The sequence below is a fragment of the Furipterus horrens genome, unplaced genomic scaffold, assembly GCF_987537825.1.
Source record: "Furipterus horrens unplaced genomic scaffold, mFurHor1.1.pri manual_scaffold_1, whole genome shotgun sequence".
Taxonomy (NCBI): domain Eukaryota; kingdom Metazoa; phylum Chordata; class Mammalia; order Chiroptera; family Furipteridae; genus Furipterus; species Furipterus horrens.
Window position 1 is genome coordinate 46633915 of NW_028327171.1, and position 23703 is coordinate 46657617.

A 23703-nucleotide genomic window follows, 5' to 3' on the forward strand; every position below is an offset into this window, starting at 1 on the left:
ACTTACGTTCCTTCATATATGCTTTTACCACAAAACTAGGCTTCTCAACTTTTAAACCAATCCTTTATAATCCAACCCCTTCTGGACCACATTCTACAACTTAACTTGCATCATTACACAAGGGACCAATTCTTATTCCAAAACTAGTTGAGAATAAATTTTTAAAATCTATGAATAGAGTTAACTCAGTTCTAGATGCTTACTGGAAATACAAACATGCAGGGGTGGGATTCCATGTGTACATAACAGCTACCAAAAGTAGGTATACATTTGAGACACACTGCTCAGCCAAGTTCGACAAATTAATTCCTGCAAATAGTGTCTACGCTCCATTAATAATGTTTTCAATCATCCAGTTACCCAGAATACAGGCAAAATGGCATCATAATTATGAGTACTAACTGGACGGAGACTACCCAGGTTGACCCTGACACTACACCTTATGATACCTAATTGACTCAAGGTAAATATATATTGCTACAGACTAAATATATGTAATCAAGTACCTTGGACATATTAAATATGGTAAGTACAGGCATACTCATTTACTGTGTTTTGAAGGCCCTGAACTTTCACCAATATCAAGGCAAGACCCACCACCAGCAAAAGGTAAAGACCTGAAGTTTTAGATGGTTAGCCTTTTTAAGCAATATTTTAAAATTAAAGTATGTACCTTGTCTATAAAGACAATACTACTGCACTGCATAAGACTATAGTACAGTATAAACATCACTTTTCCATGCACCGGGCAATAAAAAAATTCACAAAACTCACTTAGTTGGCAAGGTATGGAAACAAACCCGCAGTATCTCTGTGGTATGCCTATACTACAAGGTCAGCAGGCCAACAAAATTACCTACCTATACCAATTCCCCTTAAACTGGTCATGCAAATAACCAAAATGCAGATAAAAACAATTCTGAGAACATATATTTCAGTCACTATCAGGGCAAGCATGAAGACTCGTTATTTAATAAGGGGACACCTCCAAGTGAGATACTTCAATATCTAGTTACTCGCTTGTAACCTATTTTCTAATATGCAAATTATGCTTTGTGGTGTTTTTATTTTTTAACCTGCACCAAAAATACATTCTCAGCCCAAGGGACACTGCATAAGGGACTAAAAACTATATATCAACTCTAATTTTAGGTGACAAGGTTAAAATAAACAAAATGTCCTTTGTAAACTGAGTTATACCAGCCTTTTACTTTTCATTTGCATTTATTTAACACAGTTCTCAAAACATTTGAGTGAAATTGGGCCTCCTCTGGTAAGCAAAGGATCTGAAAATAATATTTAAAAAATGAACAGGCAGTCTTCAGTTCATTCACAACACAGTAGTGTTCCCTTCTCTTTTCCCAAACTCTGAAGCACCCAGTTTATTTTTTTAAATATAGTCTAAAAGCTAGAACGAGAGTACATTTGTGGTGGAATGTATTGTCACTTACTGATAACCAGTTGAAATACCGCTATTCCCGTAAAACAGCTTTAAGAAATAGCCTTTAAAGCTATACATTGTGTAACTCTTTTCTTACTCCCTGCTATAAATACAGATTATATAAAGGCTGACAAATCCACATTTATATAAGCATTAAGCATTTGCTGTTATTGAAAGATTGTTAGTTCTAATACTAGCAGTACTGAGTTACAGAGCATAATTTTTAACACTTAGTTGCAGGTATAAGTATGTTATGTTTCATGGACTGAAGAAAAACGGGCATTTTTGTCTTCATATTTACTACCGACAACCTAATCTGAACAGTTCTGCTAAGCACTGATATGTTAGAAAGAAAAGTAAAAATCAAACTTTATTGTTGCTTTTTGCCATTTGGTAGCATTTTACACACAGGCTTCGATCTTCAGAATACCCTGGATTCAGTAGAAAAACCTTTTAAATGAAGTTTTGTACAATAGAAACTTCTCAGCAGTCAAAATTTAGACTGTAAAAAAATACATGCAAAACATACTTTTCTGAAAACACTTAACTTTGAACAAAGCACCGAACTACACAAATGCAGAATGAGAACAGCATTTCAACTCCACCAAAAGTAGTCATCATAAAAGGTGTAAAAGTCACCTAACTTCACTAGGCACTGTTCACTTTTTAAACAGGAGACAATAAAAAATATTGTCCACAAACAATATCCAAACTCTAGGGCATGTTTCTGGAAGTCTTCCACTTCATGCTTTAATAGCGACCTGGGATGAAAAAAATAAATATGCATCAACAATGAGAACTGATTATCAAGTATATTTAATTTTGAGAATTTTACACTGCCATTCAGACATTCCTATGTACCATATTCTCTTTTTTGAAAATAGAGTAAGACTTTCACACAAGAAGAAATGAACCAATGTGAAACAAGAGAAAAAACTGGGACGTTTAACTCATTATTAGCCAAGTTTTCAAGTCACTCAGATGTTCCTAAGTTGTGCAAAAATTACAAGCACTCCTTAAAAAAAAAAAAAAGGCTGCAGATGGTGACAGAATATACTATGCATTTACTATTTTAATTAGCAGCAAGGCCCCAAGGGTTGTTTTCATCCTTTCTCAGCAAAAGAAAGTTACTGTGCTGTGTGGTAAAATTACAATACATAAACTAAATCATATAAAGACAAAAACTTACGAGGCGAGTATGATCGAGATCTGGAGCGTGATCTATATCCTCCACGACTATAGTAAGGAGAAGGTGACCGTCTTCTGTAGACAAATGTCAAAACCGTCTAAGACTCCACAGGTGACAATTAGATTAAACAACAAAGATTATACACAATCCTTTCATTCTTAAGTTTCTAAAACTAGAAGGCCATCAAATTATCTTCAAAAATTTTACATTATTAATGGGATTTCAAGGTCTGTTTTAGTCTTGAGACTGAAGCACAGTATGTCCAGTACCAAATCACTCAAAACTTATTGAAAGGCAAATACCCCTTACTATATGCGATCCACTGATAATCTGCTAACCAATTTTAAATCATATTAAGTGCAATATTAAAGAAAAAATCATTTCCACTAATTCCAACAACACCCACATGAACTGCTACACCCCCAAAAAACAATTTTCCCAGTGCATCAAAGTGATTTCATTTTTTAAGACTGTTCTGAGTGTTCACATGCTTATTCCAGAATCCTTATAAAAAGCCAACAAATAAAATGTAGTACAAGGATAGCTACGAGGAATAAAGACTAAAAATATGGGTTCTTGTCAATGACCTTAGTTTATAACATTTTCTCATTAAATAAGTACAAGATGGTACCACTAAGTAAAAGCCCAATTAATTTCTGAAAACACAAAGCAATGGACACATCACTTGGCTTCAGTTACAATACAGTATTTTATAAGTTCCATGCAATCTAATTTTGTGTGACTCCATTTATAATTTAACTACCAAAATACTAGTAAAGTCTTCGTGTGAGCCATTTCTACTATTGTACAGATTTTAAACCCTCTCTCCTTGCATACCTGTAAATCTGATCCCTGTCTTGAGCAGCTCTCCATCCTCCTCCTCCTCCACCTCCTCCTCTGTGAAGGCAGAAATGCATTTATTTTTATAGGTTTTTGAAAAAACACACTATACATGTGAAAATGAAAGCTAGTTTCTTATAAGTAGAATAACTTCTTATAAACTAGCATAGAGCTCTCTCTGGTGGCTAAAACAGGCATCATTAAAACAAAGAATATTTCTAAGTAAATGTTCAATTTAATTAAAATAAAAATCAAGCCTACCACTTTAACCATCTCAGCTTCCACAAATCAAACCCTCAAATGCCATTTAATGCAAAAATACTTGCTGCCTGCAATAAAATGCTGGACGATGTCAAGAGCACCCTTTAAGGACACATTTCCATAGATAACGAGTAATAAAACACATCAACAATCGCCCAATTGCCAACTTCTTAAACATTACCAAATAGTGTGCAAAAGAAGATATCCATACCCCAACACCACACCAAATTAGGTGCCAAGGATTACTACTGTGGTCAATACTTATTACACAATTTCATTCTGACAAGGCAAGATCTAAATTACCTGCTGTTGCTAAAATAAAGGAAACCTCTACTTTTTTAAGTCTTTCTCAAAGAGATCTTTTGTTTCTCAAGTATGACAGGCATTTCGCTACCAACCCCTAAAGATTTATCAAGTTTGGCGTTGAACCTACCACTGTTAATACTAAACTATTATTCTTAAATAATTACTTTTATGGACTCTACAGAGAATCAAGTTTTATCTGCCTTTTACTGTCTCATGTAATACACTTAGATATGCCCCAAAATTTGCTTCATAAAAGCATTAACTTTCCACAAAAACAGCTTTATTTTGTGCTGTAAGAGGGGAAAGGACACTGAAGTACATTCCCTCATTGTTTCCACTGTCATGCTTAAAATATACATGTTAATTTAAAAAGATGCAAAACCTTAAAATCTAGTTTAAACTCTAGCACTGGATATCTTGATATACAAGGTAATGCTTTTATTGAAGGCCACAAGTACAGTGGTGCTTTAAATTATGTTGCAACTGATAATCAGAAAAGTTGATGCTTCCTTCAAGTTTCTGGCCATATTATTAACTTACCTGTATGACCTGCTATAGTAGTCCCGATCATCATAGCCTCGATCGTATCCTCTGTCATAGTAATCACGACGGCGTGAGCTGCCACTGTGAATAATAATGTATTCTCAATCAAGTATCAAGTGGCCTTTTCCTATCCTTCTAGACACGGCTGACTGTTAAAAACCATTCGGTGTCCTTGCTGGTGTGACCTAGTAGATTGAGTGGCAGCCTGCAAACCTAAAGGTCACTGGTTCAATTCCCAGTCAGGGCACATGCCTGGGTTGTGGGGCCAGGTCCCCAGTTGTAGGTGTGCAAGAGGTAACCCATCTGATGTACCCTTTGCACATTAATGTTTCCTTCTTTCTCCCTTCCCTGCTTTCCAAAAATAGTCTTGAAAAGAAAAGTTCATAGATTTATTAGCAGCAGAGGAATGCCATGCTCACATGGACTTTAAGGGCAACACGACCTACACAGCCAAGTTCCATGGACATGACTGGGAAACTGCTCAAGTGTTTATTCTCTTATAGGCAAAAAATTCATAGGCATGCCTATAAATTAACTGAAATATGAGCATTGCTCCCATTTTAATTCTTGATAGTGAATAAATAATACGCCTTTGCTTCCGTTATAACAAGGTACAGAAATATATTTTAACTTGCTTTCAACTTTAGTCAATTTGTCAATTGCACATTTTCTCTGGAGGAAAATCATATGGAGAATATGGTTTTGAGAGTTGGAAAATGTTTAGCCTATTAGAAACAGGGCTTTTATGGCACAATTCTCTAATATAAAAATATTATATTCAGCCTGGCTGGGGTGGCTTAGTAGATTGCGCACCGGCTTGCGAACCAAAGGGTCATGGGTTCAATTCCCAATCCGGGCACAAGCCTGGGTTGCAGACAAGGTCCCCAGTTGAGGGCGCGCAAGAGGCAACGACACACTGATGTTTCTCTCCCCTTCCCTCCAAAATAAATAAAATCTAAAAATAAATAAATAAATAGCTATTTAAAAAAATGAATTCAATTTTTAGAGTTTCCTGTAATATACACATATTAAGAATGAGGACAAAGGAGAACTGTATCCCATCAGCTCAGTGTAAAAACTGAAGCCTATGCTTTTTCAGTCCGTTTAAGAAACAAAAACTAAAAAACACACTTGAGTATGATTTATACAAACTTGATTTTAACTATAATGGTTAAGTTTCCACTCTGGGTAAAATGGTCTAATCAGAAACATTTAATTACCCTGCAAAGCAAACTATATGTTTTTTTTTTTAATGATAAAGTGAGATGGTATCTACGTAATATAATGTTATTCAGAATTTCTGACACAAACAGAAAGTTCCCTCTGAATATATTCCATCAAATAGATTTAGCAAGTTAAAAAAAAAAAAAAAAAAAAAAAGGAAAAATGATTTCTACTGTGGCAAGATCAGATAAAATGCCAAAGATTTCCATGCAGTTCATGTATTTCTTTTCTTGCAGGAAGTGAACACACTGACAATCAAATTTTTACCTTGAAAATAAACTTACTAGGTAGGTCTCCCCATGTAAATTCCTGGTGTTGGGGTATGTGGTCTTTTTGTTATGGAGAAATCAACTCTGATTCTACGTCCATCAAGCTCCATTCCATTGGCACGCTCTTTTGCCTTAAAAAACACATTTAGTTGTTACATACATCCTGGAAAAAGTCACAAACTATCCAGTAATCATATAACGTCCAACTGGATTGGATGTTTCATTTAGATGCATTAAATTATTTAACATTGATAGAACATTATGGCCTAAACTTTAGGTTGTTTCCTCCATTAAATTTTTAAAAGTTAGCCATAAAAACCTCAAGAGTTTATCAAAAAAGCTAAAGGCCAATTTAAACCATGAAATACTTGAATTAAGCCACCTAAAAATAAATTTCGTGTTTCTAGCTCTAAAACAGTGTATAGTTGGCAAACTATGATGCATGAGCTAAAATTTGAAATGGCTGGGAATAAAATTTTACAATAAATGAAAACTATATGAAATCAAGTAAGTATCAGAGGCCACAAATAATGTTTTGAGCCCCACTCATTAATTTACATATTTATCCATGGCTGCTTTTGCATTACAATGGCAGGGTTGAAAAGTAGCTCACATGGCCTCAAATATTTAGTCTAACTTTAACATACAAGTTGATGGATCCCTGCTATGGAAGTAAAAAGCTGGAATATAGTTCCTTCATCTAGAATATATAGTAACTGAAACTGTACATATTTCAGAGCAAAATAAATAAAAATTTAAATATCCCTACTCTAAAGTCTTAGCAGTTTACAACTCATTTAAAGAACATCCCTCTACCTAAGTGGATTTTAATTTCTAATTCCAATTCTGTTATTCTCTATATTGAAAGTTTAAGCCTTCAGAAGACAGGTTCTGACTGTCACTACTGATTCTGATACAAAATATGCTATTCTTCAAAAAGCTAACTGTGGTCCTGTAGCAAAAAACTAGGGAAATCAGGCATATACTATTAGTGAATCTTGGAAAATCCCTATTAATATCTTTGGGCATCAATTATTACTAAAGCAACGCTGACTGACATATGAAAGCATCCCTCCCAATCTCTTAAATTTAAGTCATTCGTTATAATTACTTTCATTTAGTTTTTGATTCTTCTTTTAGTAGTTCAGAGGTCACATATGATTTTCAAAATTACTAGTTTTCATAAATATTATTTTATCTAGAGGTGAATTACCAATCTCAACACTGGCCTCAAATGGTTTTTCATTGTTTCTAAGCTTTTCTCTTCCCTATATATCCCTTGGAGATGATTTCAACCATCTATTTACATGCAAATGAGTCCAAATTCTTAAAATGTGGCCCAGATATACACACTGAACTTTCACTTTTAGTCTACACAGTACAAAAAATTTACTTTCTGAATTCTGCCTCAATTAACATCTAAATATGAAATCATTTTGTCAATATATATTCAAAACTGGTTTCTTCCTTAGTTATAACTACCATTTTTAGCAGTTCTCCATCATAGAAAATTGCTCATTGTAATCAACATTGATTAAATATTCTAAAGAGTATGAACATTCTTGTAGTGGTGGGTGACTGAGCTGGATGGAGTACAGCAGGCTAGAAGTTAAGTATACTGAAGTAGGGGGTAATAGAACCAATTACTCTAAGTCATACTTTTTTTGGTATTCTGTATATATTTGAAATTTTCCACAATAAAAGGCTGAGAAAGTTCAAAGTACGACCGACTCCAATCTGTTCCCAAAAGAATGTACTTCAAGCTACATCTACACATCCTCTTTATAATATAAAAACAAAATTTCTTAGTATTCCCTCACTTATCGCAGGTATTATGTTCTAGACCCACCCCACGATAGGTGAAAATCTGTGAAGTAGGAACCTTAAGTTTACTTTAGTATTTATTTATATTTTAAGACTTTGTAAACCCTTCCCACATACTTAGAAACCATTCCCAGTCCCTTATTAACCTTTTCCACACTTTTATAAATACTACTTATGTTCCTAAACATATTCTATACTCTTAAACCTACTTAACTTTACCATCGTATGTATATAGCACCAAAAAATCCCGTGATACAATGAGGCCATGATAAGTGAACCGCGATATAGAGAAGGACTACTGCACTTCTTTTTTTAGTACCTGGGAATTCACATTATGACTGCTATTTTACAAGGTACATATAGGGTTTTACTTACTTCCTTGGCATCATCAACATTTTCAAAATATACAAAGGCAAATCCTCTTGAACGTCTAGACTGCTGGTCATATACAATAGACACATCAGCAATTGGACCATATTTAGAGAAGACCTCTCTTAGATCTCTTTCTGTAGTGTACAAGCTCAATCCAAATACCCCAAGACAACAGTTGGGATCAGGATTTGCCTAGAAATACAAAAATGGATTTTAAACTTTTAAAAGGGAACCATACACAAATTAGCAAAAAATAAATAAAATAAAATAAAAAATGCCACTACCAATAAAAAGAATGGGGATGGCCAAAAAGTCCGTATGGTTTTTTCCCATAAGACACATTTTTCATTTCCACCATTAACTTTATTGATTTGGATATTTTGAATATGTCAGCTATCTCCGCTATGGGCTTCTAGTGGGTAGAGGCCGGGGGTGCTGTCAAACACCTTCCAATGCATAAGACAGCCCCACAGCAAAGAATTATTTGGCCAAAATGTCTTTAAGTACCAAGAAACTTCGCAACCCACTTTTGACACATTTGATCAGTCACAACACCTTCTCCATACAGTGCACAAATCTTTCCCCCCCTTTTTTGGTTGCATTTTTACCTTTCTTAAAATAAATAAAGCACAATACGCCAAAGATGTTGCGTATCTCCTTCCATCTTCAAAATTAAAATGGCTGCACAAAAATTCACCAATTTTGATAAATTTTTTAAAGTGCTCGCTGATATGACAGCTATCACAATACAATCTAACAAAATTGTTTCGAATGAAGTTGTTTCAAATGAAGTTAGACAACTAAGTAAGCTACTAAAACTATTGTACAGCAAAGACTAAATGAACTTTTTGGTCAACCCAATAGATAATAAACAGACTAATAAACACTTAAAAAAAATTAATGTGTGTAGAGGCAATTCCTACGGACCCTTCTGGGTGACCGGGAGTCTCTACCCATCCCCTTATCCCCCCTCCCCCCCGCCCCCCCGCGGGCCCCTTGAGGTGGACTGGGAGTTTCCCTCTCACCTCTAACTCCTTTCCTTCCCTTTTCTAGAAGAAAAAAAAAAAAATTAATGTGTCACAGCAAGTGCTGCAAGCATGTTTAAGAATGGGCAGAAAGGATTATTACAACAGGAATAATCAACCTTAGAATTAAGTGGATGGATAAAGGGGCACATACTATTAAAAATATTAAAAAGTAAAGTAAACTGTTGGGGGTAGATTAGAGGGCAATTTGAGCAAGTGATTCTCTTTCTTAGAATTTATTCTAAGTAATGTCCACACATTCAGAATACGTACATATAAAGATACTCAGAATAGCATTGTCTACACAAGCAAGAGAAATAAATGACAAACTATTAAAATGCTGAATTAAGATATGCTGCCCATACAATAGAATGCTTAAAATTGCCAAAGATACAGGGCATGATCAGCTTGATTCTATTTTTAGAAACATTAGTTATACAAACCCTTCACATATATACACACAAATGATGTCAAAGATATGTACTAAACTTTAACAGGTATTTAAGCAGTTCGCTTGCAATTATAATAAAGAAAAACAAGCCACATCTTGCTGACATTCCAGTTGCCTAACGAAATTTAACCCAAGTTTTCATTTACTACAAAATTCCACTGCACTCTCAAAAACACACACCTAACAAAGCCATTTGGATTATACAATGAAGTCAAAATATAAACACACTAAATGCCACCTCATTTGGAACCCCTCATGGGGGGACAAGAAAAAGCCTCAATACCTGAAAGCTGTTTATTAAAATTAAATGGTAAAGTCAGAAAGCATTATGCTTTAAAAGGTATTCAAACCCAGAAAACTGGAGTTAACATTAATATGCAATAGATTATGTGTATGCGCTCTATATGACCTAACAAACTCATAACAGCAATGCATAATGGAGATTTCATTTGCTGAATTAACGTGAAAATGTTACATTTAAATATATAACTGAGTTCTGGTTGTTGTGTCTCACGCTGGCCTGTGGACCAAAAGATCGCTGGTTCGATTCTCACTCAGTTCACATCTCTAGGTTACAGGTGTGCGAAGCAACCTATCGCTATATCTCTAGCACATCCTTTACCCCTCTTTCTCCTTCGTTTCCTCTTTCTCTGAAAGTAAATAAATCTTAAAAAACAAAACAAAAACTGATCGCCCAAATGTAGACCATTACATGGCAGACACCCTTTTTAATTAATTTTAGAGACATCAATTTGCTGCTCCACTTATTTATGCCTTCATGGGGTTGATTCTTCAGGATTGAACCTGCAACCGTGGCATTCCAACTAAGCCGCCTCGGCAGGAAGATATACTTTTTAAAGAGACTTATCTCAAAACACTAAAAAGAGCCTCAAAAGGTAATTCATGGATTCACTGCTTGCTAATGCTCCACGGTCAATTAAAATCAGCTCTTAACTTCCAAACAAACAAAAAACCCCAGAGAAAAGACTTCATTAAATAAAATGGTGTTAGAAGTTTATTGCTTCAAAAACAAAATATTTTTCATCTTACCCGATTCCCGACATGACGCCTGCGAGTAGACATGGGAGAATGACTGTGGCTATGACGTCTTCGATAATCTCGACTGTAAGACCTGCTACGGGACCGTCTATGGGAGCGAGACCGAGATCGTGACCTTGTATAGTGCCTTCGAGAACTTCTTCTGGATCTAGACCTGCAAAACAAAGGCCTCAAGGTTATGACTAAGTAGCTGACAAGATATGGCTTACAATTATTTAAATACTCTATTCTAGAGTTCAACTTCAGAGGACGGAACACAATCCAGGCATGTAACTAACATAAACCAATTAAGTGAAATAAAGTTTTCTGCTGTAGCAATAGTCAATTCAACCCTACAGGAAGAGTTCCAAAACCACTAGCTCTCTTCCAATATTTCTTAAAATAATAAAAACAAACATTTTCAATTTTTCCAATATCAGAAAACATGCATTTCATACTAGCTTGATTTGTGCCTACCTCTCCCCCTCAGAATACCACCCTATATTTCTGCTTCTCCCATTATGCCCACACCAGTCACTGAAGATAAAAATCACCAGTAGTTTTCCCCCCAGCAGTGCTGCCCTTAAACTAGAGTGATCATGACTTGTCACCTAAACCAGGAAGGACACATTGTAAGAGATGAGCTGCTGTTAATTATGCCCGACAACAGGCGTAAACTGAGGTTGTCCTGGGCAAACCAGGTTGCATGGGCTACTCTTGACCAACATTTGAAAAATAGTGTGCTGCAGTATTATTTTTATTTTATACATACATGTATATAATACTAGACTACACCTATTTATCAAAAATTGCAGTTACTGAAAGACATGCTCTGCAGTGTATTTGCCATACTAATAAGCAATTTACTTAAAACTCATACTGAATCCTCACAACAATTCTGAAGAACTGTTACTAACTTGCCTTTATAGATAAGCAAGCTAAAGTGGAAAAAGGTTAAGTAATCTGCCCAAGCCAGAAAAAACAGAGGTAAGATTTGAAGCCTAACTCAAAAGCCCAGGCTCTTAACCACTAAGTCTTCTGTCTCCCAGAACTTATCAATTAAGTTCCTTTCTAGTACTAGCATTAATACAGGCCAACAAATGATCTAACCCTCTCTATCTTCCTAGTTTACAAAGCTCAAACCAATTTCAAAGCTATAAGAGTAACAGAAGGAAATCCCAAGACAGTCTTTCTTACCTAGATTCAGATCTGGACCTGGACTTTGATCTGGAACGCCTGGAATCTTCCTTGGAGCGAGACCTTGCAGGGGTATGCCTTGCAGATTTCCCAGATCCATGAGCACTTCCACTTCTGGAAGCAGAACGGGATTCCTACACGTAGATGCCAAAAGTTTAATTTGTATACTTTCTGGGCAACTTTAAAAACAAATAAGTTGCTGTGAGATAAATGGTGAGGGAGAGCAATCCCCTTCCAAGATAAGAAAACATAGGTAAGGGCAGGAACTGAATATACCTGGTGTAACAATTACATTGCTCCAATTGACATAAGTCAATTAATTTTAACTTCCACCTTTTATGGGGAGCAGGGATAAGAGTTAACTGACCCCACTCTCTTCAGAAAGAGGTGTCAAAGCCAAGCAGCTGAGGGACTGCCCAAGGACTGTGTTTAGGGAATGTTACTCTGTAAAGACTAGAGTGAGAAAGAACCTTATTAATAACTATGACACCTATACTTCATACCTATTTCAATCAAGTTACCATCAATAAAAACAAAACCCTATGAAATTCATAACTTACTTTTAAAATGCTTTTCACTTTAAATAAGACCTCAGCTTTTCAGATATTTATTATTCAGTGGGAAAGAGACAAGGACAACCTTTTTCAAGTACTAGAGAAATGTAGAAGCCTAGTGGAAAGCAAGGACCAGCTTGAAGAACACTAGACCCTGTTCCATAACCATGGTGGGAGGCCCTATAAGATCCTCAAAGGAACCAGATGGAGCTACAGCAGAAAGGCAGGGAATTGTGGCAAAGGTTAAGAGTTGAGAGGGTGCCAGAGCTTCCTCAGTTAAATGGAGATGAGCCAGGGCAAAGTGAAAATAAGTTTAAAAACCTATCTAAAATACATATTGAAACCAGAACATTAGCTCAGAGGCTTCTAATCTAGGCTCAGAAAGGGAATTCAGGAATTACACGCAAAAACCGAAGTCTAGGCATACACTATACACCCACAGCTTTTCCCAATCAAAACTAGGACTAGCCAGTAGGTAAGCGGCATAAAAAGGAAGCAGCTCTCAAAACAAAAAAAGTCTAGTAATAAAATGAGTAAATAGGATAACTAGTAGTTCATCAATGGTCAACTCATCAGCAGAAAAGGCATACAAATGTAACAAGTAATGCAACCAGAGAAACATTCTGGCAAGGTGCAGAAACAGAAAACTGGATAAAGAGAACACCCACACTCACACTGATAGCTAAGCTAACTGAAGTATCATCAAGCAAAACTACCTTCATTTTCAGTTATACAATCTTAGGCAAATTAAAAGGCATACAGTCCATGAGTTTTCCACCCAAGATAAGAGAAAAAAACGGTCAGACTCAAAAGGAAACCAATTTTAATGCACAGGGAAGAATCAACTTTGAAGATGCTGAATAAAAATCACAAAGAGACCTCCCTGTGTGGCAGACCTTTAGAATATCTTGGCAATTCTTGGGGTGGGAGTAGGGGTGTAGAAGACAGGATTTTTTTTAAAGTACAGTCCCCAACATATTAGACTATGCTCTGGATTTACGGCATAATGGAGAAAGTTTGGAGGAGCCTTCCTATGACACCAAGAAAAAAATTATATGAAACACAGAACAGATATTAAAACGTGTAGATTAGAACAGGGAAGAGGAGACTAACTCAGCTGATAAAATCAGTTCTGCTCTGTAGACCCGAGACAACCTAAGAAACTTTCCAACATTTCAAAGTCCTTATAAAAAACATTGTGTGATGTGATAGGAAATGTGAAACTTTCCATTCTTTCCTCCATGTAAAGATTTAAAAAAAACAAAACTAATCTAGAAGATAGTGTAACAGGGACCCTAGAGTTACTAAATGCCTTTGTTTATTCCAGTGCTAGAAAGACTACCTCATGGAATAATGATAACATTTAATGGGGGAAGGGGAGACACAAACCAAAAACTTGCTCTGGAAGGGAGAGCACAATAAAGAGTTAAAAAAAAGATTACCAACAAAGTTATGGCAGTTAACAGAAACCAGTCAGCCTAGGGATCTGATTGGAAAGGAAAAGTCAATATCCCTCTTCTTTAAGCCTCTAGCTTCATTGAACAGAACCACCATATTCCATGCTGAGATGCTTATCACCACTAAGAGATAGTAGAAAGCCTTAAGATTTCCCCCATGATATTCTAACAGATCAAGAGTCAAAGATACAGTAGCTGTGAAATGAGACTTTTCACTCAGCTTCTGAAACTAATTGGCTATCTGCAAGTATCTTGTGAGTGATCATTTCTTATATACCAGGAACAGGGGAAATACCAGAATGCAAAGCTTTTTCCTTCTATACTTATACTTGGTTAGTCTAATATCTAAACAATGCCTCCACCTACTTTTCTCATCAGGGATTTTCTTAAAAGAAGTTAAACCCCTTTGTAGTTATATTGGCCATTAGCTGGTTTGGAAATACATGCAGGGAAACAGCCTGTCTAGAAGAAGCGAGACCTAAAATTAATAGCCAAATCTAAAAGCATATAGTTAACTTTAAACCTTAATCTACAGCCTAATTAATCTGTAAAGCCAGCTGGGAAAACTGTCTATACACAAGGAAAATTTCAAATCCACTTGCAGCTGACAAAGCTACAGTCGTTAACACATTAAAACCCTACCAAAAAAGCACTACTCTGGACATCAGCACCTCAAGGAAAAGGATCTTGAAAGTAAGATGAGAAGCATTAATTAAAATAAAGACAAAAACTCCCTAAAAATTGCTCGAGGTATTCAGTTCTTATATTGAAGCTTTGTTATTATATACTTATTTGAAACCTACAGGGAACACATCAGGAAAAAACAAACTGAGCCACCAACAAAAGATCATCATCACCCTCTTCTAAGAAGGCAGTAGATCTTAGAAGAAGTTTTTGAAAAAAGTGATGCAGGTGGGAATAACCACCCAATTGCTATGTTTCTCCTGTATTATTAAAAAGAACTGGATGCCATAAATTACTTAAAACTGGGTCCTGTAAACCTATGCAGCATTCAAAACACCAAGTCCCCAAACTAGAGCCGATTTTACTAGGTCTAGAGTTGGGTACCTACAGTCCTTAAAAGCACCATTTTTATGATGCTAAGTCTCACTGATTAAGTCCACTTCTGAAGTTTTATGCCATCTTACATATCTGGTTTTTCTTGGCAAAGGCATCTTCCTGGAACTTTGCTTCTGTTATCCCTGCTCCACTTGTCCTCCCCTGCCCCCAAAGCATTAATCAACCCTCTTGGGGCAGGTGCCTTACTGTCCAGGACAAGAGGCCTGACCCCCACCCTCTTATTTTTCATGGGCTTGGGGGTTGCAATGGAAGCCTCTGGCCAAGGAGGACAAAACCACCAAATGGAGAGGATGGTTGAATACTATCAATGTTTATTTTCACTTTTCATCTACCTTAAGCTATTTAATCAAACCCTATACTGCCTTCTTCCCCTTTGAAGACCAATACATCTTTTCTCATTTGGACCCCAAGGGCCTTTCAGGTCCCGTAATAAAAGAACCAATGGACCTGAATAGAAATATCCATTCACATGCCTTTTTAACTCAACTATGCCTAATCTGCAATTCAGAATGCAAAGTTAACATAAACTTTGTATGTAGCAAAAAACGTACAATACAGTAACAGGGCGAAACAAATGCTGGAAATGGTCTCCTATAAAAATAATTTTCTTGCATGATACAGAACTAAATAAAAAGGTCAATTTTACAATGACAACAGGCCCTAAAAGTCTCCGAAAATGGATCCCTCTGGAAATGTAATTTAAACCACTTTTTTCCATGAGGGATAGATCTGACAACTTTCAGAGAAGAGTTTTCTTTAAATTTTAATTTTTACTAATTTAATGGGGTGATATTGGTTAATAAAATTATAGTTTTCAGGTGAGAGAAAAAGTTATTTTTATAAGTTCTTCATTTCAGAAAGAAGTAGTAACTTTGGCTTCCCCAATAGGGTAGAAGACAGTTGTTAGTTGGCTACCACTGCGTATTACTTGGATATGTTACTTGTCCCATTTAACTGAAGGTACTCTATTCAGCTAAAACAAAACATAAGACAGGAAAATGGGATTTATTCTTCCAGTAAGCGGTGGGAGTGGGAAACCAGAATAAAGATACTTCAGTCTATACCTCTTATATCATTGTAACAGCTATGCGTTAATAACAGAAAATAAGAAAATGAATGAAGCACCTGTTACTACTGCCATGTTGAGTTTGATATCCTTTTCACTTGCATGCATGACCCACCTTATTCTAAGGGAAGCCACTAGATTTTTAGCAATAACCATTGTCATTCAGCTGGAATAAGCATTAAACAGGAAAGAATTAACAATCATCCTTGTGACTTTAGCACACATGCATCCTATCTTAAAGTTAAGACCTAAGCGGTCATAGCTTTCCACTATTGCCATCTGGAAAGAAATCAATGTTTTCATAAATGCCAAAAGTAACCTCCTCTTCAACGCTTTGCTTGGATTTTGAGGGGTTGGTTTTATGACCATCCTGGTGACATTCTTTAGGAAAACTGTGACAACATCCTATTATATAAGGAGGAGCAAAAGTAGGTTTACAGTTGTTTGTATAGAAAATAATAATTAGGAATTAATATAAGAAAATAAACTGTGTTCCACATACAACTGTAAACCCATCTATGCCCTAACCTTATACATTGCTCAGTACTGAAGGATAGGGGTCAGGTACATTATAAAAATCCAGGGGGGTGGCAGAGACCACCAGTTCCAACTCTGGAGGTAATCATTCATGCCCAAGCATCATCAGTTAGGGAGAAAAAAACAAAAGAGAATACCATGAAGCCAACTGTTACCCATGCTAGAGAACTCATTCCTGCCTGCTATTTGACTACAAAGGGTCATTTTTTTAAATTGCATTTCAAAAATTTGACTAAGAAGGTAAAATTAGAATTACCTAATTTAAACGTTTCCCCTGGAAGGCACTTCTTTACCCTGTATATATTTTCTTCTATTAAACAAATAATGCATGCATGTTTAGCAAAATATACAGGGACACATAAACAGACTAGTAATTACTTAGCGTAGTGCTTTCTGATTCCAGATTACTTCTTATCTTAACTTCATTTTTATTTCTTTTCTTCATTCTTCCGTTTCAAATTCTGACTTCTTTCATCTTCCCCACTTCACACAAATTGCTCAATATTCTACAAGTGGGACTTCTGGTCTGATAATTAGCATGCATTCTTTCTTTTATTTTTTTCAAATTTCAGCTTCACTTATTCCTGAGCTTCAAATACTCATTTATAAAACTTGTCAAATGACGACTTCCGCATTTTCCTTCTTCAACATTAACCTTAATAGAAAAAGAACAGGATGAAGAATATTTTAAAACTCCAGGATAAAATCCAGTGCCAAAACTGAAACTAGAAAAAAAAAAATCCCGTCTTGGATTAAAAAAAAAAAAAACCTAGAATATGCAGCTCAAAAAACGGAAACTATATAGCTTCCTGTTGCTACTAAAATATATATAGTAATCAACCTCGTTTGTCTACTCCAAATAGCTTTATCATGCTTAATTAAGTTGAACGTGAAGTGCTCAACTGAACATTTACTGTTCATCTAACATTTTAAGAACTATAATTACAATTCACACTTCTTATTTTATTCAATCGAAAATATGTTAAGTGTCAAAAGCACAACTCAAGTTAAAAAAGTGACACGTTAATACAGAAGTGCAAGGAAGGAAAGCACGGACAATTTGTTTGCACAATGATTACAAGGCTCAGGGTTTGGAGAGGTTTACAAATTGTGACTTGTCTAGATAAGGTCAAGAAATGTATTTAATGTCACACATTTCATACCAGATATCTAAAGAGCTCTATAGAAAGGCAATGTCATGGAATCTGAAAATGTGGACCACAGAGAAGTGTTCAACCTATCCATCCCTAGAAAGCTGCTCTAGTGAGATTTTATATTTTGAATGGTCCAACTACTAAATTTAGAACTAAAACCAAATCAGCCAACCACTACATTTGAGTAGCTATGAAGGAAAGCAGAACCAACTAAAATGCAACGTGGGTATTTTGAAAATATGTAAATTCCCCCCCACAATGAACAAATATTAAAATCATCTGCAGTCCAAAGGAGAAAGTCTACTTTTAAAGGTGGCAATATGGGGAAAAATTATAGCTCAGCTCCTAAAATTACTAAAAAATTTAATATTAATAAAGTATAATAGTGTTTCTTCAACACCCTAAACAAAATAAATACTGCCCTCCTAAAACATCCTAGTTTTCCTGCATTTCACCTTATGATCTTTCGTTTCCTCTCCTAGTTTTATTTTCGTTCTGGAAAAATTAATTATAATATAAAGCTTTCCTAAAAAAAAAAAAAAAAAAAAAAAAAAGTTGTCTTTATGCCTATTCTGGGCACAGAGACAGCCATGGCTGTTGCGGGAAGTACTCTTATGTCTTTTTAATAAACTATATTTTTCAATAGTTTTAAAAAGTAAATTATTGTTTACTTAATCCAGGAAAAAATTTAAATAGCTTTTTTATTTAAGGGAGTCACGGTAATTTGTTTTCTTTTAATATCCATCACTAAAATGTAATGGGAAATGTTTGCTGGCAGCACAAATGTAATCGTGGAATCAGAATGCCCAAGCAGGTTTCCCTTAGGGCTCCTAGAGTGTGTACAGATACCGAAATTGAGGCCAAAGATCTAGGTATCACCACTTTTCAATACAGACTCCTCCCTGCTGTTATTTCATCACCCCCTCCCAACCTTTTTCCTTCTTTTCTATTTGAACTACAACATACACTACTAAATAATGTAAATGAGGTTTATTTCAACTCAGCTAAGTGGCTACTTTATAAAACCAGAAGCCCAACTACTGAGCATTTGGTTAAGAGATCCTACTTAGAAATAAGCAGAAACTTGTCCCATCACCAACACAATTTCTGTTAAAATGATTCTAGGGATTACAACTGGAATTCACGTAATGTTGGGGAAAAAATGCACTCATTAGGCTGATTACACGGTAATTAATATTTTAAAAATTGGGAGGGAGCGAATCAATCCTGCCACTAAGGTAAATATTCAAATCAATATCAAGGCTATTTTACCTTTTCCTGCAGCCACTCTACCAGAAGGTTGAATAGAAAAACCCTGAAACTGAGAATATGCTCTGAAAAAACCTACCACCTGACATGCCTAAATCAGTTGTACCCACATGCTTCTGAGCGATCTCTTGCAAAAACAGTACCTAAATGTACTTTCATAAAAGATTCAGTACTTTCCAGCAAAGGCAAACACAGGTATGATTTTTGACTTTCAGAAGACTTCCTTTAAATCTAATATCTAAGCACAGAAGTCAATGCAAAAACGGGGGCCTCATCTCATACTGTGTCATATTAGGCCATCTATGTTGATAAAAAGTAACAACCTGAAACTAAACTCCAAAACCCAATTCAAAGCCATGATTTTAGGTAACTTGACTACTCTTATTTGCTGTAGTTAAGAACTTTTCCCTGGCTTGAAGCTTAAAAACAAAACTAGCAATATCTAATTCAGTGTGACCCTTGATAATACACTTAAATTTCCTAAACATCAATTCCCACCGCATCATCATACATTGTGAAAAAAAAATACAATTTATGTGTAAAACTGATTAACAAGACACAATGCTAAGACTCAAAAGACACACAACTGTAGCTCCCATTCTTCAGCATAAATGTGAAAAGTCAACTATAAAAATATTAATATGTATCAGTTAGATTTGGGGTTTACTTGGCCATAAGGGAAAAGGCTGTACAAGGTGAACTCCATTTAACACATCTGTCAGTATCTGAATTCCTCTTCGATTATTTTTGACAAAAACCAGTATTACTTACCGTATAATCACTTGGAATTTCAGTTTGAAAATGCCACCTTCTAGTTCAGACAATATGCACAATATCACAACATTTATTAAACCTGGTTTCTTCAAGGAACTCGTACCTAATCACTCACAGTGAAACAAAAGGATGCAAACTATTTCTTCCCACTCCACACACATTCAATTCTTTACTATAGGAATTTGGTGCAATGCTACAATTCTCTAGAAAATAGATTGAGATGTCTCAGTTTTGCAAATTAGAATTTGGAATTGGGGCTAAAAACAAATACAAAAGGAATCCTGGCTTAAACAGAAAAAAAAAACTTCAAAATCTGAAAGGCAGCTTGACAGGATGGTATCCAGATGTTTTTCATTTCTATAGAAAATAAGACTAAAGTACCTACAGTGCAAACATATTACTTCTACAAAAATAGCCATATTCTACCAAATTTTGATCTAACTGTTAAGAAAACACCACTTACGGCAAAGGTGTCAGCCCCTTTGCATAAGTAAATATTAAAAATGTGGGCAAATTTTGGAAATTCTGGAAGAGATGTGAATTTGAAAAAAAAATTTTACTTCTGCACAGGTTTGGCCAGACCAGGGAAGTCAACTCTAACTGACACATTTCTTGAATTTAAACCCACTCTGACACAAAAATCCAGGGTAAAGGGAGACTGCCATAAAACTGAGAGGAACCACAAACATCCAAGAACACACCCTACCCATGCATTTAAAACTGAGACAAAGGGACACACTAAACCACAGTTCTAAGAGGATAATTTATTTACTGCACACACACCACCACTCTGGTTAGGAAAGAACTTCCAATGTCTAAAGGATGGGGGGGGTGGGGGATTTCTAGTTACTTTAGGAGGTGCGAGTGTCTGGATTGGACTTAGATGAATTAGGGATGAGATTACAGCTGAACTGAGATCTATTAGTGATCTACGTGACCAGTTTGGAATGTCTGAGAGCCTAGTGGAATAAAAGTAATTTTCAGGCTTCATAGAGGCTACAGGCTTGTCCCAAATTACTGCCGTGAATGCAACTTTAGCCAATCCGACCTGACTGCTCTGCCTACCTAACCCTTTTGATGGCATTTCATGCAACTGTTCCACTGACCTTTATGGTTTGCCAAGCAGTCTTTGGGAGTCTCAACACATGTCTGTTTTAGGTCTGTTCTAACAACCTGAGTTTCCAAACCACCAGTTGGAAAGTAATCAACATACAAACATCAAACCAAACAAAATGGAAGTATCCCACCACTTCAAAGTTTAGAAATCCTTCCCAGGAAAAGTCAGGACTTCTAGGTAAGAAAGAAATACTAATCTCTATGTAGCTTCAAATTTTTTTTATAGCTTTCTCTCATTCTATATAATAATTTAGTGGCTACCTATTCTATGCAACAGCATTGTGAAACACTAGGATGTATATTCTACTACATAATACATCCCTTCATAAAAAAAATCCTAATTAATGAGATGACACCTCTTAAGCTGTCTCAAATCAGGACCTATTGTAATTACAATGTTCCCCCTTATGTAAAACATACTAATTTATTTTCCTCTGGGCAGGTTTTCATCTCCACAAGTGCACCACAAGTTATTATTAAGGTATAGTCAACTGGGAGCTCCACTAGACAGAAACCAGTCATTTTTGTAGTCCCCGAACAGTGGAAAAGTACCCAACAATTGTTTTGTTTAATATAAAGGAGAGGCCTGATTAATTCAAACCAAATAATTTTTGGCTCCAAAGTTGCACAGTAAGTTCACTATGTTATCAGGAACTAACAGCTTATTTTTAAGCCACCTCAAATCTATTTCATGCGTTTGGTAAGGTATTTGGATAGATTACCGGACAATTACTGCTGGCTCCACCAGAAAAGAACCACTTAACAAGGAACAACACCCAACTTATGCCTATCAAGTTAAAAAATCAACTTCCATGGTGCTTTTTATTACCTTTCTGACAAATTCTCCTTAACTTCCAAATATGCAAGACTCTGGGGGGCAAGCCTTGCATGTTTGCATTTTCATTAGAATCTACACCCCGCAACCAGGCTTTACATCATGTTGCTTAAAACCTGGGACCTGTCCTATCCCTGCCATTTAATCAACTCTTCATCCAACTCCACACCTGGGAGGCGGAGATTAAAAATAAACACAGTACATAAAAAAGGACAGACACAAATTGTGGTCTACAGAATTAGAACGCCTTAAAACAAAGGAAAATAACCGCGCCATAAATCGTTGCTCGCCAAATTTTCCTACACACACCTGGTGGAAAAATATCTATTCCCTAATATAAGAAAACCTCGTCATTTATTTCATTTGGATACTTTGTTGAGTTTGATACTGAAAGCCCTTTCGATATTTAAAAAAAAAGGACTCCACTTAAACCTAACACAAAGCCCGCGCGCTAAATTTTCTCAAAGTAACGGACCGAGAATTTAATCTACCTCAAATTAATTCTCCCCATACTAAAAGCAGACCCAAGAACAACTCTATTTCACCCTCTGGGAGCGCATAAGACGATCCATTCTTAACCTAAACACTGGTGAAACACTCCAAAGAACGTTGCCTTTTTTTTTTCTAAACCCCAAGTAGCTTTGTGAGACACGAGTCCGGCCTGAGAGAACGCGCGGCTCCGCCGCCATTTTGTGCTTTTGGCAGCGCGCCCAGCCCGCCAGCTCAAGATGGCTGCGGCGAGGCTTCGCAGGAGAGCAACGGCGAAATAAAATACCGCTCCCCTCCCCCAACACCGAGGGGACGCAGCGGCCATTTTTAATCCCCCCTTGTAACGGAAAAAACAGTCAACTCGGGTACGAGACCATATAATCCTGCCTGTGGCCTCTTTCACGACTAAAAACACTATTCACAAAGACTTTTTTTAACCCGACTCCCATCCTCCCGGCCCTCAGACTTCGGAGCCAAAACCGCCTGTTTCCCGGTCCAAGGCCAACAGGCCAGGAAAGAGATCCAAGAAGCTAGGACGACACAGCTGCCCCCTTCAGCACCTCCACGTACCCGCTCGCCGTAGTTCTGCTCGCCGCTGTCGCTCATGACTCCTAGCTGCTGCCGCTGCTCGGCTCGAAGTGCTTCAATCGAAGACGCCCAACCTCTTGCTTCTTCTTTATAGAGGCTCCGCCGCAGGCTGCCAAAACGCACTACTTCGAAAGCCGCAAGGTGCCGAACTGCTCCGCGCCGTCCCCACAAGGGCTCTAAGTGTCCCGGACGTGACGCAGCGTCTTTAACCCGGCTCCACCCCCACCCAGAACGCGCGCTTTCTTAGTCCCGCCCCACCGCGCTCGTATCCCTTTTCAGCAATGGCGCGCCGCCAGACGGATGTGACGTTACACCACCCCTCCCTGGGTCCTACGCTCCTCTCTGTTTCTGTGAGGCGGGAAAATAAGCTCGCCCGTAGACTTCTGTGGTGATCGCCACGGGGTGCAGTGAGGCCACGCGGTAACCTCTGACTCTTTTGTGGAACTTTCCAGGGAAACCATTTGAGAGGGCAGTTTTCCCTGTACTGGGTTGTGTACTTTGCGTTTATTTACTCCTAATTGTAGATTTTTCCTTCTTGAGTAAACCTTCGTTTGAGTACGTATTAAATGCCAAAACACTTTACCAAATCTTGATGCACTGAAGTCGGACATGATCTCCATTCTAAAGAAGTCTGGTCTTTTAAGGAGACCGGTAAACATACATATGTAAACTGCGGTTTTAAGTGCTACAGACATGTTACAAGGGGGGAAGATTAATTCTGCCGTCACCCAACAGGATAACAGAATAGTCTCGCCTTATCTGTGGCTTCACTGTACATGGTTTCAGCTATGCAGTCAGCTATGG

General features: G+C 36.8%; 1 protein-coding gene across 2 annotated transcripts; it reads right to left on the minus strand.

Annotated features, from left to right (window-relative positions):
• Window positions 1–1798: 1798 nt before the first annotated feature.
• On the minus strand, window positions 1799–23089 carry TRA2B (transformer 2 beta homolog). Of its 2 annotated transcripts, XM_090275125.1 has the most exons (10): window positions 22882–23089; window positions 11981–12114; window positions 10796–10958; window positions 9295–9318; window positions 8273–8461; window positions 6089–6204; window positions 4578–4661; window positions 3468–3527; window positions 2631–2704; window positions 1799–2202 (listed from the first exon to the last, which is right to left on the minus strand). In XM_090275125.1, the coding sequence occupies exons 1-10, from the start codon at window positions 22915–22917 to the stop codon at window positions 2192–2194; spliced, it is 891 nt and encodes a 296-aa protein (XP_090131251.1). In that variant the 5' UTR covers window positions 22918–23089; the 3' UTR covers window positions 1799–2191. The 2 variants fall into 2 exon arrangements, with proteins under 2 accessions (XP_090131251.1, XP_090131255.1); XM_090275129.1 differs by lacking the exon at window positions 9295–9318.
• Between the last annotated feature and the right edge of the window lie 614 nt (window positions 23090–23703).